Source organism: Hoplias malabaricus, chromosome 1, assembly GCF_029633855.1.
Source record: "Hoplias malabaricus isolate fHopMal1 chromosome 1, fHopMal1.hap1, whole genome shotgun sequence".
Lineage (NCBI taxonomy): Eukaryota > Metazoa > Chordata > Actinopteri > Characiformes > Erythrinidae > Hoplias > Hoplias malabaricus.
This window is the reverse complement of record NC_089800.1, coordinates 81247718-81270189: the sequence shown is the minus strand read 5'-3', so window position 1 is coordinate 81270189 and position 22472 is coordinate 81247718. Positions and strand designations below refer to the sequence as shown.

Genomic DNA, 22472 nt, shown 5'->3' with positions numbered 1-22472 from the left:
AAGAGTAAGCACTGAAAAATATATAGTACTTAGATAAGAAGGGGCAAGGTCATGCAAGGATTTAAAAACCAACACAAGCATTTTGTACTTTATACGCTACTGCACTGGGAGCAAGTGTAAGTAGTAAGAGTAATATGCTCCCACGAGCTTGTGTGGGTCAGTACCCTACCAGCAGAATTCTGCACATACTGCAGCCTGCTCAAAGCCCCAGCAGGGAGGCCATACAACAGAGCATTGCAGTAGTCGAGTCTGAAAGTTACAAACGCATGTACTATGGCCTCAGCAGCAGTGAGAGAGAGAAAAGGGGGAATCCTAGACATATTTTTAAGGTGGTAGAAGGCTGTCCTACATGTGTTGTTGATATGCGATTCAAATGATAGTGTAGAATCAAAAATTACTCTAAGATTCCTCACCTGTGTCGAGGTAGAGCCAACAAAACCAACATGACAAGCTGACCTTAGTTTATCTTCTCCATCAGACGAAATTAACCCTGTCAGCTCCAGCACATACTTATTAATAAGTGTGAGTGGAAATGTTGAGGTAAAGAATAGGCTCAGACCTGAATTTTTCATTCTATCAGTCATTAACTCATTAACTGATTAAACCTATTAACAAATATGTGCTGGAGCTGACAGGGTTAATTTCGACTGATGGAGAAGACAAAGTAAGGTCAGTATTTTGCAAGATCTGAGGTTTAACTGTAGATGGATGTGGGTTCACTATCTGGCAAACAACGTTGCTGTTACCCTTTCTATCAGTGTGTTATAACTGATTATAAATAACAATTTATAAGCATTTATAAGTGTAGTCTTATACTAAAATGGTACCTTTATTTTCTTTGTAGGTTGATCAAATAATATGAAATATAATCGGAATAAACTCATTTATCTACAACTGTTGTGTATATGTCTTTTCTGCCAGAGCAAATAGTGCACACATGTGATGTATATAACAGTTAAATGCAAAATATTCTGCGACATCAATTACCAAAAATCTTCAGAAACTTAAAACAAAACCATTGTGTTCAAAGTTTCCATTGAACACAATGGAAAGGCTGTATGTTTTAGCCTGCGTGGGTCCTTGTGTGTCATATATGAACATCCCCGTTTTACTTGAAAAACACTAATGTTCTTTTACTAGTTTTGCAACTGCTGGGTAGATACCAAGTGGAAACTAGGGCCTTGAACCATGCATTGTTAAATGAATTGATTTAATGGATGATAGATTAATTGGAAAATGCTTCTTTTAATCTCTCTTTTAATGAGATATACTTCATGGTAATGCGTACCAAAATAGCTCCTCGTGTTTAATACCATTGTCACTGCAGTGCAAAATGTTCTTGGTGATGTAATCAGCCATTGTCTGTTGTTTTGAAAGATCATCAGAGACTATGGAGGGTAAAACTAGTGAAAATGACTGAAGGCTGAGGCAGGATGTAGCGGCTCAATGCTGAGAAAAGTGTGTGCGGGGGTTTAGAGGCAGATGGAGCAGGATGTGGTGAGATTGTTCTCAAAATGATGCTTTCTTTCCATTCTTCTCTCCCCACAGAGCTGCTTCATACACACACCTGCCTCTCACTAAACCTCAAAGCTCCTGCCCCTTTTGCAAACTGCAGGCTGCACAAAACCCCTGCACCATTAAAACTAGTGCACAGCACACTCATCTGTAAAGTGTGTTTACAACTTTGCAACATTCTGAACTGTGTGTTGTTTTTATTACACTTTTATTTCTTGACAGGTGCTCATTCTAGAGCACATTTACTGAGCCCTACTTAATTTAACACTAAAAGCCCAAAGATTAGACTTAGAGACCCAATGTAAAATATACTGCGGATGTAGAGGAGAACAGATAGAGCAGGTTTATTGCTAGAAAAGTTCTTTATAGACCTGAATAAACAGTCTATCCAAAGATATGTAGATACACCTTATAATATGTGAAGGTACAGCTAAAAAAGTATGGAATGAAATGGGATGCCAGTTTCAGTAACCGAGGATCAGAACACCAGGGCCCCCGACCCCGACAGCCACCCGATCCACAATGCACCAGACCCGGATTACTACCTCTCCCACAGGTGGTGGGCCCATGGGAGAGTGGACCCATGTAACTCCTTCAGGCTAAGCCCGGCTGGACCCCATGAGTGAAAGTCTGGCCACCAGGCGCTCGCCAAGGAGCCCCTCCCCCAGGCCTGGCTCCAGGGTGAGGCCCCGGTAACCCTACTCCGGGCAAGGGAGGCTGTGTCCGTGTTCTTGTCTTATTCATCCTTGTCTTTATGGATCACTCTTTGTCTGGCCCATCACCTAGGACCAATTTGCCTTGGGAGACCCTACCAGGGGCTATTGCCCCTGACAACATAGCTCCTAGGCTCACGCAGGCACGCAAACTCCTCGACCACGTTAAGGTGGTGATAAGGTGGTGGCCCTGGAACAGCAGCAGGCATGCTTAAGGTCACTGTGCCATCAGCTAGGGACCAATAAATCATTTATATATATATATATATATATATATATACAGTGTATCACATTTTCCATGTAAACAGAGCCCTGGGCCCCTAGTGGTGATATTATAATACTGCACCATGGGCAGCCATCCCAGTGGCTGGGGAGCAGTCCTGGCAGTCGAGGCGTTCTAACCAGCAACCAGCATCTATTCATATGTAATGGACATAATGTAATATGTATGCATCTGAATCCACTGAATACATTTCAGATCGTTGTACCGTTGAGCTACCATTCTCTATCCAATAATAATAAGAAACCTAAGTTCTAATATGTTACTGTGGTTTTTGTACAGCGCAGTGATTGCTCTGGGACACTGTGGGGACTGGCTGCACAGAACCACACGGCAGAGTCAGCCTCACTCACTCCTTCAGACTCCAGCTCTATCTGAAGCTTTTCGGGTCTGCTGGACTTAAACTGGCCTTTGCTGGATGGGGTCACTGACCCTTTAGATTGAGAAGTGAAGACTAGTTCAAACTCTGCTGCCGGAGTCCACTGGTACCAGTATAGATCAGGATTAGCAGTGCCATTTATGGAACAAGAGACTTTAAAAGATGATCCTGGGGAAAGAATCAGCTCCTTTGGTTCCTGATGGACATGTAAGACCTGGGCATCTACAGTGATGAAAAATAATTAGTGTAAGGTTTTTGGAACAGCTCACGACAAACACCACACTATTAACTTACAGAAGGTGGGAAGCCATTGTAGAACACAGATAACCAAATACAAATGTGCCATTTTAAGAAGTACAACACATAGCATCACTGGCTTAAATAGGCTCCCACTTGGCAACTGGGTGGAGCCTTGTAACTAAGAATTAAGAGACACTGTGTATCTGCTGTTGGTTAATTTAAATAAGAACATTAACAATGTCATTACATTCTTTTTAAAAAAATACCCCTAAAATTACAGCATATAATATACATATGTGCAGCACGGTGGCGCAGCAGGTAGTGTTGCAGTCACACAGCTCCAGGGACCTGGAGGTTCTGGGTTCGATTCCCACTTGGGTGACTGTCTGTGAGGAGTGTGGTGTGTTCTTCCTGTGTCTGCGTGGGTTTCCTCCGGGTGCTCCGGTTTCCTCCCACAGTCCAAAAACACACATTGGTAGGTGGATTGGCGACTCAAAAGTGTCCATAGGTGTATGTGTGTGTGCATGTGTGTCTCTGTGTGTGTGTGTGTGTATGTGTTGCCCTGTGAAGGACTGGCACCTCCTCCAGGGTGTATTCCCGCCTTGTGCCCAATAATTCCAGGTAGGAATATACATATGTGTTATAATTATTTATTTATTTATTTATTTTTGTTGATCAACAATCAAATCATTATACAAAGTGGCTGTCTTGTTATTGCCATGAATTAGACATCATCAAATGCTGCCCCTACATGTAGACTTCTAGTCTAATAATTATTATACAATTCCCTGATCAATATTAGTTGAGTTCTGTACACTGACTGTCATTACATTCTGCAGTCGAACCTATGCCTTTAATTAAAAGAAACACATTGTACACATGTTCATTAACAACATTTTGAAGATACTACAAGACAGTACTGAGCAGCATTCGTACAACTGACCTTCATTAAAGATATGTTTAGTGGGCAGCACTGAATAAAGTGTGTTTATTTAAATTCAGTTATGAAGTGGTGTAGTTAAACAGATCAATTTCTTAGTCATTTATCTCCATGTCAGTTAGTTATCAGACAAAATTTCATAACCCTTTCAGGTCTACAACTCGTTTAAGCATCAAAGGAGTCAAATGATTAAGCATTAAGGGAGTCAAACGATGAATAATACTGGAAAACGAAACACTGAGTAACTTGGAAAAACAACCAGAAACAAACACAATTTCTGAGAAGGGCAATGCCACCATCTCTGTTCAAACAGAGAAGTTCATTGTCAGGGCTTACTTCCTGTTGAAACTTTCAAACTGAAAAAAAAACATGAATGCCTTTTGTGCATACCGTATGAGCAGTAAACACATGTCTCCATAGACGACACATGTCATTTTTACACGCTAATGAAGAGTGTATCTAAAATCTTTCTTTGAGAAAATGTCCAAGCTCTAGTGTGTTGTTATGGTTTTTGTACAGCACAGTGATGGCTCTGGGACACTGTGGGGACTGGCAGCACAGAACCACACGGCAGAGTCAGTCTCACTCACTCCATCAGACTCCAGCTCTATCCGCAGCTTTTCAGGCCTGCTGGACTTAAACTGGCCTTTGCTGGATGGGGTCACTGATCCAGTGGCAAGAGAAGTGAAGACGAGTTCAAACCCTGCTGCTGGAGTCCACTGGTACCAGTATAGATTGGGGACTCCTGAGCCAGTAATGGAGCAAGGGATTTTAAAAGATGATCCATTAAAAAGAATCAGCCTCTCTGGCTCCTGATGGACATCTGACACCTGTGCATCTACAATGATGAAAAAGAATTAGTGTTAAGGTGTTGGAACAACTCTCATCAGATACCACACTAATGAGAGTATTAACTTACACAAGGTGGAGAACCATTGGAGCATTAGAATATACAGAACCAAATATAAATGTGTCATTTTAAGAAGTACAACACTCAGCAGTGGTGGGGTAATGCTTAAATAGACTCCCACTTGACTCAGGGGCGGAGCCTTGTAACTCAGACAGCATTCAGAATCTCTGGCAAGTTTCATGTTTGAAATACAAAGATGCCACTAATATGCAGTACAAAAAATGCTACACAACAAGATATTCACAGTTCTTCCCAATATATAGCAACCTGCATGTGATCTCTATGATGTTAGGTTCACATTATTCATTCATTCATTAATTATCTGTAACCCATATCCAGTTCAGGGTCGCGGTGGGTCCAGAGCCTACCTGGAATCACTGGGTGCAAGGCGGAACTACATCCTGGAGGGGGCGCCAGTCCTTCACAGGGCAACACACACACTCACACATTCCCACCTACGGACACTTTTGAGTCACCAATTCACCCACCAAAGTTTGTTTTTGGACTTTGGGAGGAAACCGGAGCACCCGGAGGAAACCCATGCGGACACAGGGAGAACACACCAACTCCTCACAGACAGTCACCCGGAGGAAACCCACACGGACACAGGGAGAACACACCACACTCCTCACAGACAGTCACCCAGAGGAAACCCACACAGACACAGAGAGAACACACCAAACTCCTCACAGACAGGAGTCTAACTTCTGTTTAGGGCAGAGATGAGTAAGGTCTGCATATTCGATGTTGGTTAATAAGGTTTAACAAGCTGTGCTGAGTAATTAAATGTTTGTTAATGATATGTTTAGAGAACAGCATTGAAAAAATGTTTAGGGCAATAGCTAATCACCTATTTTTATCATATTAGTAAAAAAAGACAATTCAATGGTTAATCCCAATAATTAATATTACAGTTGACCATCTGCTTAGATGTCGTGACTGTGACACGTTTACTCCATAATTAATGTTTATCAGAATGAATCATTATGAGTCAAATAAAGAATAATGCTGAAAAATGAAATAATATGTAAACTGGAAAAACACGAACAAGCAAACACATCTGTGAGGAGGCCAGTGCCAGCATCTCTGCTCAAACTGAGAAAATAATTTCCAGTGCTTGCTTCCAGTTGAATCACTCAACCTGAGAAATGAGAGACTTTAAAAACATTCTTCATTGACAGTAAACACATGACCTTACAGATCACACATTCAGTCACTCAGTCAGTCAGTATTACACAGTAATGAAAATATTATTTGAACTGTCTATTTAAGAAGAGATGTAAGCTCTAATGTGCTGTTGTGGTTTTTGTACAGCGCAGTGATTGCTCTGGGAGGCTGTGGGGACTGGCTGCACAGAACCACACAGCAGAGTCAGCCTCACTCACTCCATCAGACTCCAGCTCTATCTGAAGCTTTTCTGATCTGCTAGACTTAAACTGGCCTTTGCTTGCTGGGGTCACTGACTCCACACCCACAGAAGTAAAGACCAGTTCAAACCCTGCTGCTGGAGTCCACTCGTACCAGTACAGATTTGGATAATCTGTGCCATTCACAGAGCAGAAGACCTTCAGTGATGATCCAGGAGAGAGAATCAGCTCCTTGGGCTCCTGATGGACGTGTATGAGCTGTGCACCTACAATGATAAAAATAAATGAGATTACAAAATGTTGATTGAATATTTAATACAATGCTGTATTGCTGATAGCATCAACGTACACTTAGTGTATGTCCATTGTATCATCAGAATGCAGAGACATAAATACAAAGGGGCCATTTTGAGAATTAAAACGTGCAGAAGCAGAGATATTCCTTTCACGCACATTTGTGGTGGGGGCTAAGGGGCGGGACTGTGTTGTCTTCATCAAATTTCATAATCTATTGTCCAAAAAAAACAGCATACTATTAAAAAGATAAATTCAAGAATTAAAGTAGAGGTGTCTACAAACATTTGGAGCAATAGATTATGAAAACACACACACACCCTATTCTTTTTGTAACTAAAATAAATCACTACTGCCTCTCTGTCTTTAATTAGAGGTGAACATTTTCCATCTCATAACAACAGCACATAAAACTACATTTCAACACTGTCAAATGTTCCATGTAAATGCAGCAAATGTAGCAGCTTTTGGGTTGAGTCACAAATTTATGGTAAGTTAAGTGTTTCATATAAATGTAGTGAAATTGCACATAGGCCTGTCACCAAAGCCATTTTTGTAGTTGATATATTATCCCAGAATTAAATGTGTTAAAGTAGGGTGACCAGACGTCCTCTTTTACCCGGACATATCCTCTTTTTCAGACTTAAAAAAATGTCCGGCCAGAATTTCACAAACGTCCGGGATTTTGTTTTTCTAGAGTTTACGAGAAACGTTTCGTTCACAAACTAGTCCCGCCCTCCCCTACTCCGATTGGTTCGCTTGAGTGAGAAGGGGCGTGGTGAGGTAGCCTAAAATATTCTGATTGGACGGTCTGACTGTAGAGCTACCGTTATTGGTCGATAACCTTCTCTGTAAACATTCAACTGGTCAGTCTGCACGTCAGTAGTCGTTTTTACACCACTGGTATAATAATAATTAAAAACAGCATAACAGTACTTTATAATAATAATGAACATTTAGCAAAAAGAAAATGTCATTAACTAATTATCACATTGGAAACATTTGAATCCATACAAAAAAAATATTAAATATTCTAAAAATATTAAACATAAATAAAATAAAACCAGTTTTCAGACAAATCCACATAATGTCTCTAGATCAGAAAAAAATACAAATAAGGGAATGTCCCTATATTGCACGAAAAGTAATTATTGTAACACTAAAGGACAAACACAAAAGTCTAAATGGAAATAACACTACAACAAAGGTGAAAATGAGCTACAGGGCTTAGACATATTCTAATTCAAACTAATGTTTTTAATATTATAAATATAGCCCTAAATGTTCTGTAAAATGCTATCCCTGAGTTTAAGAGCTGTGTAAGATAACGGTCTTTCACCAACTGAGCTGTAAATAAACCTACAGTTTTGTAGTGGTTAGCAAAGAAACTTAGCGGTCTGAAGGATTGTTTGCTAATGTAACCAGGAAGTGAGATATGCTGGAGCAAGGCCACACAATCTCTAAACGTTTTTAACAACATTAGGCAGTCATTATACATTTACCATAAGCCTCATCAAACTTTTTGCCAGGAAATTTCTTCTGATTTGCATTTGTTCAATATGTAGATGGGGGTGCTGATTAATCAGAGTGGAGGCTTTGAGAAATAGGAAACTGACAAGGACTGAGAAAACCAACAGCCCCATCTGTGTTCTATTCTACTCTATTATGAATTTAAATTTGGTGTATCCGTTGCAGATTGTAGTTCTAAAATGCCTAATGCCTGCTGTTTACACATGGCTAAATACATAAATAAATTTACTGTGGTTTTTGTACAGCTCGGTGATTGCTCTGGGACACTGTGGGGCCTCGCAGCACAGAACCACACAGCAGAGTCACTCACTCCATCAGACTCCAGCTCTATCAGAAGATCTTTAGGTCTGCTGGATTTAAACTGGCCTTTGCTGGAAGGGTTCACTGACCCTTGAGACCGAGAAGTGAAGACCAGTTCAAACCCAGTTGTTGGAGTCCACTGGTACCAGTACAGATCAGGATTAGTAGTGCCGTTTACGGAGCAGGAGATTTTTAGAGGTGATCTTGGAGAAAGAATCAGCTCCTCCGGCTCCTGATGGACATGTAAGACCTGTGCATCTACAGTGTGGAAATAAAAATTGTTTAAATAGTGCAGCTAATATTGTTCACAAATGTATACCCATGACATGAGCTTACACATAGTGGACATCCATTTTAGCATCAAAATGCACAGAATCAGATTCAAGCAGATCATTTTGAAGACTATAACAAACAGTTATCAGTGGCTTAATGCTGTAGTAGACTCCCACCACATGTTTAAAGGGTGGGGCTCTGTGGTAACTCCTGTTCACTCAGCTACACACCATTAAAAACCTAATAGTTCAAACCTGAAAATGTCTGTCAGTTATTAAAATGATATTTATTCACTTATGTACTCTTCACCTGGCAAAGTAAGTTATTTTAAAAGCCATTTATTTAATCAGTTTTAAATGTTCCGTTTCTATCACGAACATCGCCTCCCCGTCCCCAGTGGTGACAAAAGTATTCGATTTCAAGTTGTGAACATAATAAAAGATTAATGTGACAATTTACAACAGCAGAATATACATATCATTTATTGAATTTCCAAACAAAACTGTCAAGTACACTTTCATTTTTCAACATTAAACAAAATAAAATTATATTTAACAAACTTTCACAGAAACCTTAAAAAATATATGAATTTTTAATATTTAGATAACATTCAGATGTCCAGATATTTGCATGAAATGTACATAATCAACACAACTGCACACTAAAGTTTAACACATTCATTCATTCCCCAGTAAACAGGGAACGTCCCTGGACGTTCAAAATAGGTCAAAAAGTAGTCTGTCCGTCAAGGACATATTTTAAACGTCAATGGACGTCCAAAACGCATTTTATACAAGTAATTTATTTCGGGACCAATTAATAACGTCAATGGACGTCAAAAATACGTCCAATAGTTGTCTTTTCAATGTCTGTGTTTGGACGTCTTTTCAACTTTCATTTTCAACCTTAAGAGAACATTGATTAGACGGCAGTCATTACGTTATTTCAACCTTGAATCAACGGCTAATTGTTTACTGGGTCATTATCTGTAAGCGCTTATCCAGTTCAGGATCACGGTGGGTCCAGAGCCTACCTGGAATCATTGGGCGCAAGGTGGGAATACACCCTGGAGGGGGCGCCAGTTCTTCACGGGGCGACACACACTCACACATTCACTCACACTCACACCTACGGTCACTTTTGAGTCGCCAATCCACCTACCAACGTGTGTTTTTGGACTGTGGGAGGAAACCGGAGCACCTGGAGGAAACCCTCGCGGACACAGGGAGAACACACCACACTCCTCACACATACATTTCCTTTTTACAAAATTTAATACCAAAACATCATGAGGCTGTCCTACTACGGATCCAAATACAGATACATTTTGACTGTGTAATAAGCTTTGCAGTAATGTATTGAGAAAATAATTATTTTAATCAGCATCCACAGTACAGTGCAGCCACAAAAAAAGCATCGGTTGCTTCAGATCATTTCAAGAAAAAGCAACCAAAATTGTATCACTGAAAAGAAAAGGTAGCAGCAGTAAAAATAAGACTGTTTTATATCATTAAGAAAAAGCAATACGTTTATAATTTGTTTAATAATTACTTATATACAAATATTTTTTAAAAAGCAATATGATTCACAAGCGTTATAAACATGTAATAGCTGTGTACATCAATATAAATATTTTTAAAATCTGTTAGATAGGCAAAATGAGCATGAAATGCCTGTACAGTACATTTTTTTGTTCATTATAGCACTTGGTCTTGTGGAATAGAGGCATTCTGCTCCTAACTGCTGATCTGAGGTCAGATGTAGCAACTTCAAAATATAGTGGAAAAAAAAAGTGTAGTGGAAATGCCTGGTGAAAGCTGGTCTTGGGTCTGCTGGGACCAATGATTTTTTAACATGAGTGGAAGCTCAAAATTGAAATCAAACTGTCTCTGATGCCCTCTAGTGGCCGTCTGTAGTAAATACAATAAGACTTGTAAGATGTAAGATAAATGTTTACACTATAGTCTTTGGTCTTTTTTAAGCCACTCTCATGTTCTTCGCCGTTCAGATATCCTTAGCAAGCCAGTTACTGTTGTTTGATCAGCCTTTATTTCTCATCTGTCATGCTTTGCCCAAAAAAACCCCAAAAAACTCAATCTGAGTCATGATCCCAGCAAAATGAATAGGTATATCCAGCATAGATACAGAAGATGATAATAGTCACCTCCCAAGTGCACTCTGACCCCATAACTAACATTTGGCCAGCTTTAGGCTTCAACTTGTTATGTGGACAACCTTAAGATTCCATGATGTCCAATAACATGCACAGTCATTGGCTGGTTGCAGTGAGTGCTGTAGCATGGCTCCGTATGCAGGAAACGACTTGAGTCCTACTCAGCTGATGAAGCTGATGGCTCCGCTCGTTTCCCTATCCATGTCGGCCTGGCCTGCTCTTGGCCATGGAGTAGTTAAAACAGCTGGCACAGCAGAAGCTGGAGAAATACCGGTGACCACACAGGCGGGCAGTGACGATCAGCTCACAGTTAGCCAGCTCTGGCTCGTCCACACAGTCAGCCGAGGGACTTGATCCTCCAACATAATCTGGAGATAGAATCAGCTGGGTGAGTTTGTTCATTTGTTGTTCACTGTGTTAACCACTCAGGGCTCACAGGCACTGGTGTTAATGGTGACCATTCAATGAAAATAAAACATTAAAATAAAAGATTAAAATATTTCTTATAACTAGGGTGACCAGACGTCCTCTTTTACCTGGATATGTCCTCTTTTTTAGACTTTAAAAAATGTCCACGCGGAATTTCACAAACATCTGGGATTTTGTTTTTCTAGAGTTTACATAGAATTTCGAGAAGCGTTTAATTTACAAATTAGTCCCGCCCTCCGATTGGTTCGCTTGAGTGAGAAGGGGGCGTGGTGAAGTAGCCTAAAATCTTCTGATTGGACGCTCTGACTTTAGAGCTACCGTTATTGGTCGATAACCTTCTCTGTAAACATTTAATTGGTCAGTCTGCACGTCAGTAGTCCTTGTTTACGTCAGGCAAAACCCAGGTACCTACCCTCATCTCGAGCAGCTATGCCAAAACGTAAATGTAAGTTCTCAGATGAATTAAAAAAGAAACTCCCATGTTTTGTGTAGCAAATAAAGGTGTAAAGGACCTAAAAGCACACATAGGTTCAGCTAAGTACACAACGGCAGCGAGGCGCGTGACCTCACTCCCCCACCGAGACGTGTCCTCTTTTTCACCATCTCAGATCTGGTCACCCTACTTATAACATCAGTGTGAAAAGCTAAAAAATGAGATACATGTAAATTGATCATTGCAACCGACCTTTACAAAAACTATGAATTCAAAATCAGTTGTTTTGGCATGTTTATGTTTAAAAGCCACAATATGAAATGTTTAAAAATGTACATGAAAATTAATGACCTGACCCCTCTACACATTCTGCAGTATCTGACCTTACATCTCAAATATATCTACACACCGCCATTTTGTCTGGATATGCAGAATCTGTTTTAATTGATGTATAATGTCTAGTTAAAATACATGATGGAATTTTCATAATGCAAAAATTCATGACTGAAAATATTCAGATAATATTCACCAGCATTCAAATCTTAAGGCTAATCAAACCATATCTATCAAAACGATAAATAGCATTAAGTATCGACAGAGAAGAATAAATACTAAAGTCAGATTTTAGCTCATATAAAACTGCAATGTGGCAAAACAAGCACTGTACCTTTGGTGACCCGAATGTCAGCGGTTGCACTGACAGAGTGTGAGCCTGTGTAAGCACTGCAGGTGTAAGAGCCTTCATCCGCAGGCTGTACGTTATGTATAATGAGAGTGCCCTCTGCCGACACCAGAACTCTGTGACCATCTGGTCTCACTGGCAGACCATTCCTGACCAGAGCAAAAAAAGGGCACAGTAAAAATACAAACAATGAACAATCCACTTTTTTTTCATCATACAAAAACACAACACTGATAAGTTGAAATAAAGAATATTAATGCTGATATAGACCTGGACCAACCCAAGTTGACATTCTCTCCAGACACTACACAGGGAAGCTGAGCCGTGCTGCCCCGAGACACCTGAACATTACTGGGGGCTGTGGTGATCCTCAGGTCCCCTAGTGGAGGAAGGCAGTAACACAGTTATACAATTCATATTGTACCAACTACATATTATTGCTGCCACATCCAACTTCTTTAAATATCAGCTGCTCTTTAAAATGTGTGGACAAGGTGATGACCAGTAGAAATGGTCCAAAAATGACAGGACTGTGTTCTTGGTATATTAACAGATACTGTATATTCTCTATCAAAAGTATAAGGATGCTGTTTCAAACCTGTAACTCTGAGCTGGATTTGCAGCTGCTCCAACTGTTGACTGCTAGCCGCTGTGCAGGTATAAACACCTGCATCATTAGATGTCAAGTTGTTAATGACCAAGGTGCCATCAGTATTCTGAGAATGCCTGACCAGTCAGTATATCAACCATGAGAGGGGAAACACAAAGAGTTGCAGTAAGCTTTTTGGACAAGAAAATAAATGCACTGCGTCAGTTCCTGTACTGGAATTCTTAGGTGAGCCCCATCAGCATCACCAGTCCTGTCAGGTAAGGATAGCACCCATTTTTGAGATGCTTCCTGTTAATGCTATTTCTTTTCCATTTAATTTGACTTTTGTGTCAAAAAAGAGCACAAAGCTGACACTCCCACATTGAATGATAACACTATAATGATATGATGGTGTCACGCCTTCGTCCTGTCAGTCTGTTGTCCCCGCCATGTGCTTTATTTGCACATGGCTCTGTTTTGTTTATGTTCTTGTCTCCGCCTTTGTCCCGCCTCCTCGTCTGTCATCTGTTAACCCGTCCTTCTCGTTATCTGTCTCAGGTGCGTCTCGTCAGTGTCTTGTATTTAAGTCCCCTTCCTACACTTCCTGTTTGTTGGTCATTGTTCTATTGTTCCGTGTATCCAGTCAAGTCTGTCGTGTTCGTTAGTCTCTCCGTTGTTAGTTTTCACGTTGTCGCTGTATTTCCTTTGTCGTTTCGTTCTTTAGTCTGTCTGTCCCGTTTGCCCTGATTTGCTCCTCGTGTCCCGTTTAACCTGTTAGGCTCCCTGTTTGTTTTCGTTATGTTAAAGTCTCTTTGTTTTGTTATTATTCTTCTTTATTAAATATACTGTGCTTTAGCGAATGCGTCCGCCTCAGTCAGTCCGCTCCGTGATTCCTGACAGAATGACCAACCCCCAGGACGCAGCTAGCGCAGACTATTATCTCAAGGGATGTGCCGTTCGCCGGACTCCATTCCGCACAGGCCCCAAAGATCCTGTGGGGGAGGCTTTGAAAGCGGCCTCGGAATGGAGTCGCCGGCTCCAGCTCCTGCCTGGCGCTGCTCCGGATCCTATAGCGGAGGAGTCGACTCGGGAATCGAGTAGTTGCGCCAGCGGGAGTCGAAAGAGTCGGCGGAAGAACCGTGCTGGAGTTCCCCCCTCGCTGGAGGATTACCCCCCCAGGTCCGGGGAAATTTTTGGGGGGGCGTTAAGGGTAGGGGCTGTTAGCCTCACCTCCGTACCTCTGAGGCCTGAGGCTAACAGGGGCGCACCTCGAGGTGATCTAATGGGTGCGCCTGTGAAACCCCCTAAACCCTTTACAGCTCCAGCGCGAGCCCGGCGAGCAGCACAAACCCCTGTCCTCGAGAGCGCGGCGCGCGCCTCTCCTGTCTTCGTGAGCGCGACGCGCGCCTCTCCTGTCTTCAGGGACGACGTCGCAGATTCCTCTGCCTCCGTGGACGTCGTCGCACTGTCTCCAGTCCCCGTGATGGCGGCACCCGCCGCTCCAGTCCCCGTGATGGCGGCACCCGCCGCTCCAGTCCCCGTGATGGCGGCACCCGCCGCTCCAGTCCCCGTGATGGCGGCACCCGCCGCTCCAGTGTCCGTGATGGCGGCACCCGCCGCTCCAGTGTCCGTGATGGCGGCACCCGCCGCTCCAGTGTCCGTGATGGCGGCACCCGCCGCTCCAGTGTCCGTGATGGCGGCACCAGTGTCCGTGATGGCGGCACCCGCCGCTCCACTGTCCGTGATGGCGGCACCCGCCGCTCCAGTCCCCGTGATGGCGGCACCCGCCGCTCCAGTCCCCGTGATGGCGGCACCCGCCGCTCCAGTCCCCGTGATGGCGGCACCCGCCGCTCCTGTGTCCGAGACTACGGCGGCACCCGCCGCTCCTGTGTCCGAGACTACGGCGGCACCCGCCGCTCCTGTGTCCGAGACTACGGCGGCACCCGCCGCTCCTGTGTCCGAGACTACGGCGGCACCCGCCGCTCCTGTGTCCGAGACTACGGCGGCACCCGCCGCTCCTGTCCCCGTGACTACGGCGGCACCCGCCGCTCCTGTCCCCGTGACTGTGGCTACGGCCTCTCCTGTCCCCGTGACTGTGGCTACGGCCTCCCCTGTCCATGTCCGTAGGTCGGCCCGAAGGACTTCAGGGCCGATCCCCAGAACTGTGCCCAGGCTGGTTCCTCAGACTACCCCACAGACATTAGCCAGTCCTGGGCACCCCCCTGTTATTTTGGTTCCCTTGTCTGTCCCTGTCCTGGTTCCCCTCTCTGTCCTTGTCCCTGTACCCGTGTCTGCCTTTGTCTGTCCCGGTCCCGGTCACTGTGTTGGTGTCAGTCCCTGTAAATATTCTTGTACCTGTGCCCCTGCCAAGTCCTGTCCAGTCCCCTATCAGCCCTGTCCAGTCTATGTTTCAACCCCCGGTTCAGTCCCCTGTTAGTCATGTCCAGTCTCCGTATCTGTCCAACGTCCAGTCACCCGTCTTGTCTCCAGTCCAGTCTCTGTCTCAAACCCCTGTCCCGTCTCCGGTCCAGTCTCTGTTTCAGACCCCTGTCCAGTCCCCGTTCCAACCCTCGGTCCTGTCTCAAGTCCCGTCTCCTGTCCAGTCCCCTGTCAGTCCTGTCCAGTCCCTGTTTCAACCCTCTGTCTTGTCTCACGTCCAGTTCCCGCATCCGTCCAATGTCCAGTCACCTGTCTTGTCTCCGGTCCAGTTTCCCTTTCAATCCCCTGTCCAGTCTCCAGTCCCGTCTCCGTTTCAGTCTAGTGTCATGTCACCTGTCCTGCCTTCGGTCCAGTCACATACCCCTGTCCAGTCTAACGTTCCTATCCTGTCCAGTGTCTTGTCACCAGTCTCTGCTCCCGTCCAGTCCCAGCACCAAGTCCTGTCACCTGTCCCGTCTTCTGTCCAGTCCCTGTTTCCATCCAGTGTCATGTCCAATGTCAAAAACCCTGTCAAGTCCCATGTGTCCACTCCTGTCCTGTCCAGTCCGTTCTCGTCTCTTGTGGCTCCCCTTTGTCAGTCTCCTGTCATGTCCCATGTCCCGTCTCATATATTCGGTCCTGTCGTGTCCCCAGCTCCTGTGTCTGTTCCCGTCCTGTCCTGAGTCCTGTCTCACTTGGTTCCTTGTCTTGTCTTAGTCTGTCTTGTTTTCCGTGCCCTCTCCTGTGCCAGCTCCTGGGGGGTTTAGGAGTACGCGCCCGGGAGTTGCGCGTTCTTGGGGGGGGCATCTGTCACGCCTTCGTCCTGTCAGTCTGTTGTCCCCGCCATGTGCTTTATTTGCACATGGCTCTGTTTTGTTTATGTTCTTGTCTCCGCCTTTGTCCCGCCTCCTCGTCTGTCATCTGTTAACCCGTCCTTCTCGTTATCTGTCTCAGGTGCGTCTCGTCAGTGTCTTGTATTTAAGTCCCCTTCCTACACTTCCTGTTTGTTGGTCATTGTTCTATTGTTCCGTGTATCCAGTCAAGTCTGTCGTGTTCGTTAGTCTCTCCGTTGTTAGTTTTCACGTTGTCGCTGTATTTCCTTTGTCGTTTCGTTCTTTAGTCTGTCTGTCCCGTTTGCCCTGATTTGCTCCTCGTGTCCCGTTTAACCTGTTAGGCTCCCTGTTTGTTTTCGTTATGTTAAAGTCTCTTTGTTTTGTTATTATTCTTCTTTATTAAATATACTGTGCTTTAGCGAATGCGTCCGCCTCAGTCAGTCCGCTCCGTGATTCCTGACAGATGGAATCCTGATGTATCACCTTAACCTGATATTACAGGGTGGGCCATTTATATGGATACACCTTAATTAAATGGGAATGGTTGGTGATATTAACTTCCTGTTTGTGTCACATTAGTATATGGGAGGAGGGAAACTTTTCAAAATGGGTGGTGACCATGGCGGCCATTTTGAAGTCGGCCGTTTTGGATCCAACTTTTGTTTTTTCAATGGGAAGAGGGTCATGTGACACATCAAACTCATTGGGGAATTCACAAGAATAACAATGGTGTGCTTGGTTTTAACGTAACTTTAGAGTCTAATAAGGGCAACACTATTTTAAATGAGTAACATTCTCAGTTTCTTCACCAGTGTGCTATTTCTGTTTAAAAAAAAAACAAACCCCAGCACTGGAGGTAAATACAGATGTAACAGAAAAAAAGAGTAATAAATATAGAACTTGTCGTGCTACACTGAAGATATCACACCAAACCCCTCAGTGTCCCTAGGCAGAAACCCACAAACCCATGACAGAAACACTATCTACAGTGCCAAACAGACACATACCTGAGTGTGTTGAGAACAGCTCCATTCTTTGTCCACTGAATGCTGACTGAGGATGTAGCTGAGGGTGGCAAGACGGTGCAGTGAAGTCTGGCACTCTGACCAACACGAGCCTCAACCAGAGCTGAGCCTGAGCGGTCAATACTGAACCTGACATAAGCAGGAGCATTCACGTTCAGTGAGCAGGTGTGAATATGAGTGTATATAGTATATATGAGCTGTGATTGATAGTCAGTACCTAGGATTATGGTGGTGTGGATCATGAGGGACAGCTTGCAGGGCATCGGCAGGGTCTGTTCTCTCAGCTCCATCCTGAGGTATCGATGGATCTTGAACAATCGGTTGAGCCTCTGCAACCATAAAACATAAAATAACCATAGGCTATTTCATCTGTGTGTATCTCACAAGTCTTAATGTTATCTGTAGTTGTAGCTGCTGATGAAAAACAGCTAGAACTACAGATGCAAACTTGTCAATAGTCATAGAATGTAGATTTAATTACAACTGATAGAATCAGTGGGGCGGCACGGTGGCGCAGCAGGTAGTGTCGCAGTCACACAGCTCCAGGGAGGTTGTGGGTTCGATTCCCGCTCTGGGTGACTGTCTGTGAGAAGTTGGTGTGTTCTCCCTGTGTCCGCGTGGGTTTCCTCCGGGTGCTCCGGTTTCCTCCCACAGTCCAAAAACACACGTTGTAGATGGATTGGCGACTCGAAAGTGTCCGTAGGTGTGAATGTGTGTGTGTCTGTGTTGCCCTGTGAAGGACTGGCGTCCCCTCCAGGGTGTATTCCCGCCTTGCGCCCAATGATTCCAGGTAGGCTCTGGACCCCCCGTGACCCTAAATTGGATAAGCGGTTACAGATAATGGATGGATGATGGAATCAGATAGATGGAGAGTTAGACAGTTTGACGACTGAGTGTGAACAGAAAAAACATAGGGAAAAAAACATAGTTCTTTTGTTTGAGAAGGCCCAATCCCCACTTTTTTTAAATTAGAAACTGTTAGAAACAGAAATATTGGTCAGGTTGAACTGATAAGAGATAAAGGAGAGGCACATAATTTGGGAATAGAAGCTGCAAATAGCAAATATTTTAGCTAGTTTTGAAGAGAGATTTTATTCATTCGTCTATTATCTGTAACCGCTTATCCAGTTCAGGGTCGCGGTGTGTCTGGAGCCTCCCCGTAATCATTGGGCACAAGGCAGGAATACACCCTGGAGGGGGGCCAGTCCTTCACAGGGAGAACACACACACCCCTCACAGACAGTCACCCGGAGCGGGAATCGAACCCAGAACCTCCAGGTTCCTGGAGATGTGTGAGTGCACCACTGTGCCACCCTAGATTTTTATTTACTTATTTTTTTACTCTCCAGACTACTCTTACTACATAACATTATAAAAGATAATGCATTAATCACCTGAGACAGACAAGTAGATGTAGCGGTAATCTCTTTCATGGTCTCGTGTGGCCAAACACAGCAACCAACCAGAATCCTCCATCATCACTGGACCCACCAGCAGAGATCCGTTAGGCTGCTGCTTATGCCTGAAATATTGAATATCTAAAAATACATAAAACTGTCTATACAAGGCTTACTACACTGAATGACAATTTTTTAACATACCAACTTAAAAGAAACAGTGTAGGTATCCAAGTATCTAAAACATATTCAGAGTACGTTAAAAATTAATTTTTAAAGTTAGAAAGCCCAATTTAATTAACTGTATCAATATAAGTGAAGATTGAAACTTCTGTGATGGCTTAACTTTTCCATGAAACAAATAGATGACAGTCTACAGAACTAGTGTGGCTAAAAGTGAGTAATCAGATGATGCACTGACCTGGTAGGGTCAAGAGGGATGCCATCTCGTCTCCACTCAACTGTGATGGTGGAGGAGGGTAGTGGGCTCACCCTGCAGGGCAAAACCACCACCTGTCCCACAATCCCTTCCACTGTAGAGGGATCCGACTTGTCTATACTCACACCCACAGCAGTCCAACTGAAGCAGGGCAGGCAAAGAAAGAAAAGGCAAGAAAGGAAAATACACAGGAAAGATGAGGATGAAGGAGAGGACATGCACAGACAGAAGAAAGAAAAAAGAAAAGAAGAAAAATAGAGATATAGAAATGGGGAAAAAATAGAGGAAACAATCACTTTATGCTATACTTTTGGCAACAACATAGTACAGAGTGTGGTCACCAAAGTTAGCATAAAGATCAGCCTTAACCTGGCCACAACCACAGAGAATAAAACAGAAAGAACTATTTCTGTGGCCTCTTCCTCAGTCTAAAGAGAAACCTTTAGACTACACAGAATGGACAGAGTGTTTGGTCTTTAGAGATCACATGCCTCAGGCCACACGGTCATCATGCACTTTATCCTGTTCACAACACACAAGCATTAGTGGTGAGTACAAGCAGTGGGTGTCCAGACAATATTGGTTTTCCTTGTGGTAAAGAAGTCTTGCAGTAACTAAAGTGTGATTACTTTCTGATTTAAGTGGTGTGTTTTATGAAGCCACACTGACCACATTATTACAACACAGTGGTGAAAGTAGTCATTTTGCACTCTATGCTTTCATTGCATGCCATCAAAACACACACATTTGGTGTACTAGAGCTGACTAATTTCATATTTGTAGCACACCACCAAAACTACTATGCTGTTCCAGTTGTGTTTTAAAATATGTACTTTGCAAGAAAAAGAAAGCTATTCTTAACAGAGGGAATAATAAAGAGATTTCAGACTATTCCTATTTCTCCATCTCTCACAAGTTACTAGGATATGATACAGTAGGCAATATAGACATATATAAATATTAACCTGGTAATTACAAAACACAATGAAAATGAAACAAACTTGTGCTGGGAAAGGAATACACAGAAAGCAGCATTTGCTGAATTAACAAGCTATTTAAAAGCATTTGGTGTGGCAAAGCGATGAAAGAATGTGATATATGAAGCATAATAGCAACTCATTTCTTTTTAAAGCATTAAAGTACTGTGCAAAGATCAGAGACAAACCCAATATTAAAGACAAGTAATTGTCATTTTCACACAAAAAAAGCAAATAATTATCACAAAATGAACTATCAACTCCTTCAGTGTTTGGATTATCATTACTTTGAAAAGATCTATTATTTTCAGGAAAGATATTGTTCCACATTGTTCCCCTGACCTGTGCACAGTGAATTATACTGTCCCACAACTGGGTTATAAAGTGCTTAGAAGAGACACACAAAGCAGGACTGATGGGGCATCACTGCAGGTTTCTTTATTAGTCAAACGGAATGACATTAGAAATTAACACTGGGATGATGTGGCAAAAGCAAAGAAACAAGTGAGGGTGATTCAGGTGAAAAGCCTAAACTACAAAGACAACAAGACTACACACAAATCTTAGAGCAATCGTGGAACAAGAGGGCAAAATAGTGAAGCAGGAGAAATGTACCAGTCCCAAAAGTGCAGCAATGTCCGACAGGGCCACGATGTGGGAATTCAACTTCTCTTGGGCAAAGAGTGTATGTTAAGCAAGAGAGAAAGAATGTGTCGGGTGTGTTGCAGCATGAACATGGGCATGGGTGTCAGCATTCGCTTTAATGCATGTATTAAAGTAAAGCAAGCATGAGGCACTACCAAAGATGAGTGTATATGTGTTACAAAGCACAGGTAAACGTAACTCGTACTTAACCTGAAGAAGCTATGCATACTGATGTTTATGATTTATCATTAAGCTACCAATGCAAGCTATTTCACTCGATAAATTAAGAGAAATACAGTTAAAAACACATAAAAGTAGTGTCAGAGATTTTGCCATCCCAGTGAACAGTGGGTGTAGTGTGTGAGCGCACATATATATGAGAAGGTATATTGTGCTGTGACACAATATGACACAAATAGGCACATGTTGTGCAACAATTTTAAAAGGGTTAAGATGCTCACAGCAAACTGTAACAAAATAAATCACTTTGACTGGAGGAGCTGCATATAGCACCCATCTCTGTTATGTGTACTGTAATGGTCAGGACCATAGGAACTATTAAAAACAATATACTGTGCAGCTCTACAACATCTCCTGGTTTTTAAAACATTTTTATACCAAAAAGAGCCAAAAGTTTCCTTTTGGTTACTGAGGTTAAGTTTAGGGTTAGGTGTGGTGTTATTTAGCTACAGTAATCATTATTGTCTATGGAAAGTCCTGACATGTATAGTGGTACCACATATGTGTGTGTGTGTGTCTGTGTGTTTGTAGCCCTGTATGTAACAATGAGACTTGTAAACTACTCCCATGAAAAAAGATCTTCAGACAGGCACAGGATGAGGATGGGGAAGTTTGGAGTAATCTGATGTGGCCTGTGGTGGTTTTGGCCAAATTCTGGTAATCTGGTTTGGTTGGTTGGGTCTGTAGGGCTCCAGAACTCTTACCTTGAAGTGGGGCTGCTTAACGGCACAGCTCTTGGTGCAGGCCGACGCCCCCGCAGATAAATCCTGGCACTGCGGGCATGGTGAGCCGCACTGGCTCCCATACGTATTGGGCCTACATTGCCACTTTCGCCATTGTACACAGCAGGCACTGGCACATAGACCTGACATGTGCGCTGGCATTCGTCCATTGTAGCAAATTTGTTGCTATTTCCATGGCATCCACCGTACCAGAAGTGCTGGCAGCGGTCTGAGGCGGGGTCGTAGTAGTAGCGGGCAGTCCACTGGTCACACATGCCCGCTGTGTGGGGCAGCTGGCAGGACAAACTTTGAGCTGGAGAAAACATATGGGTAACACTCAGTTATGTGAAAGGTGACTGAGTTTTATTGGACATTTCATTCTACAGTGCCATTTAACTATGTCAATGAATCTATGAGTCCTAACATTAGTCTAGGATCTTTCCCTTGTTTGATCTCAGTAAATGTGTTTAATCTCACTTGTAAGCATATCTTACTTATATCTAAACTTCTCTATCCATTGATTTTATTTTCAGTGTTTTTTCCTTGTGTTATTAGGGAGTGTTTCATGTCTTCCTTAGCTTGCTTTTTAAGGAGATGGACCCACATTTTCATAAAGCTACAGAATAATATATAAACCAAATCAAATAATCATTACTGTGTTTGTAACTACAGCTGGATGGTGTACATAAAACTTGACCACTAACACAAGATAATATAGATAATTATAGA

General features: G+C 43.1%; 1 protein-coding gene across 2 annotated transcripts in view; it reads right to left on the bottom strand.

Annotated features, from left to right (window-relative positions):
- Positions 1-9312: 9312 nt before the first annotated feature.
- The window catches only part of paplna (papilin a, proteoglycan-like sulfated glycoprotein), a 30357-nt gene continuing 17197 nt past the window's right edge, over positions 9313-22472 (bottom strand). For both annotated transcript variants that reach the window (XM_066674990.1, XM_066674998.1), the window contains exons 20-28: positions 21726-22056; positions 19142-19300; positions 18718-18845; positions 17541-17652; positions 17306-17452; positions 13057-13184; positions 12729-12837; positions 12444-12607; positions 9313-11282 (exon numbers count right to left, since the gene is read on the bottom strand). In XM_066674990.1, coding sequence (XP_066531087.1) covers positions 11110-11282; positions 12444-12607; positions 12729-12837; positions 13057-13184; positions 17306-17452; positions 17541-17652; positions 18718-18845; positions 19142-19300; positions 21726-22056 — 1451 coding nt within the window. In that variant the 3' untranslated portion in view covers positions 9313-11109. The remainder of the gene's footprint in view (positions 11283-12443; positions 12608-12728; positions 12838-13056; positions 13185-17305; positions 17453-17540; positions 17653-18717; positions 18846-19141; positions 19301-21725; positions 22057-22472) is intronic.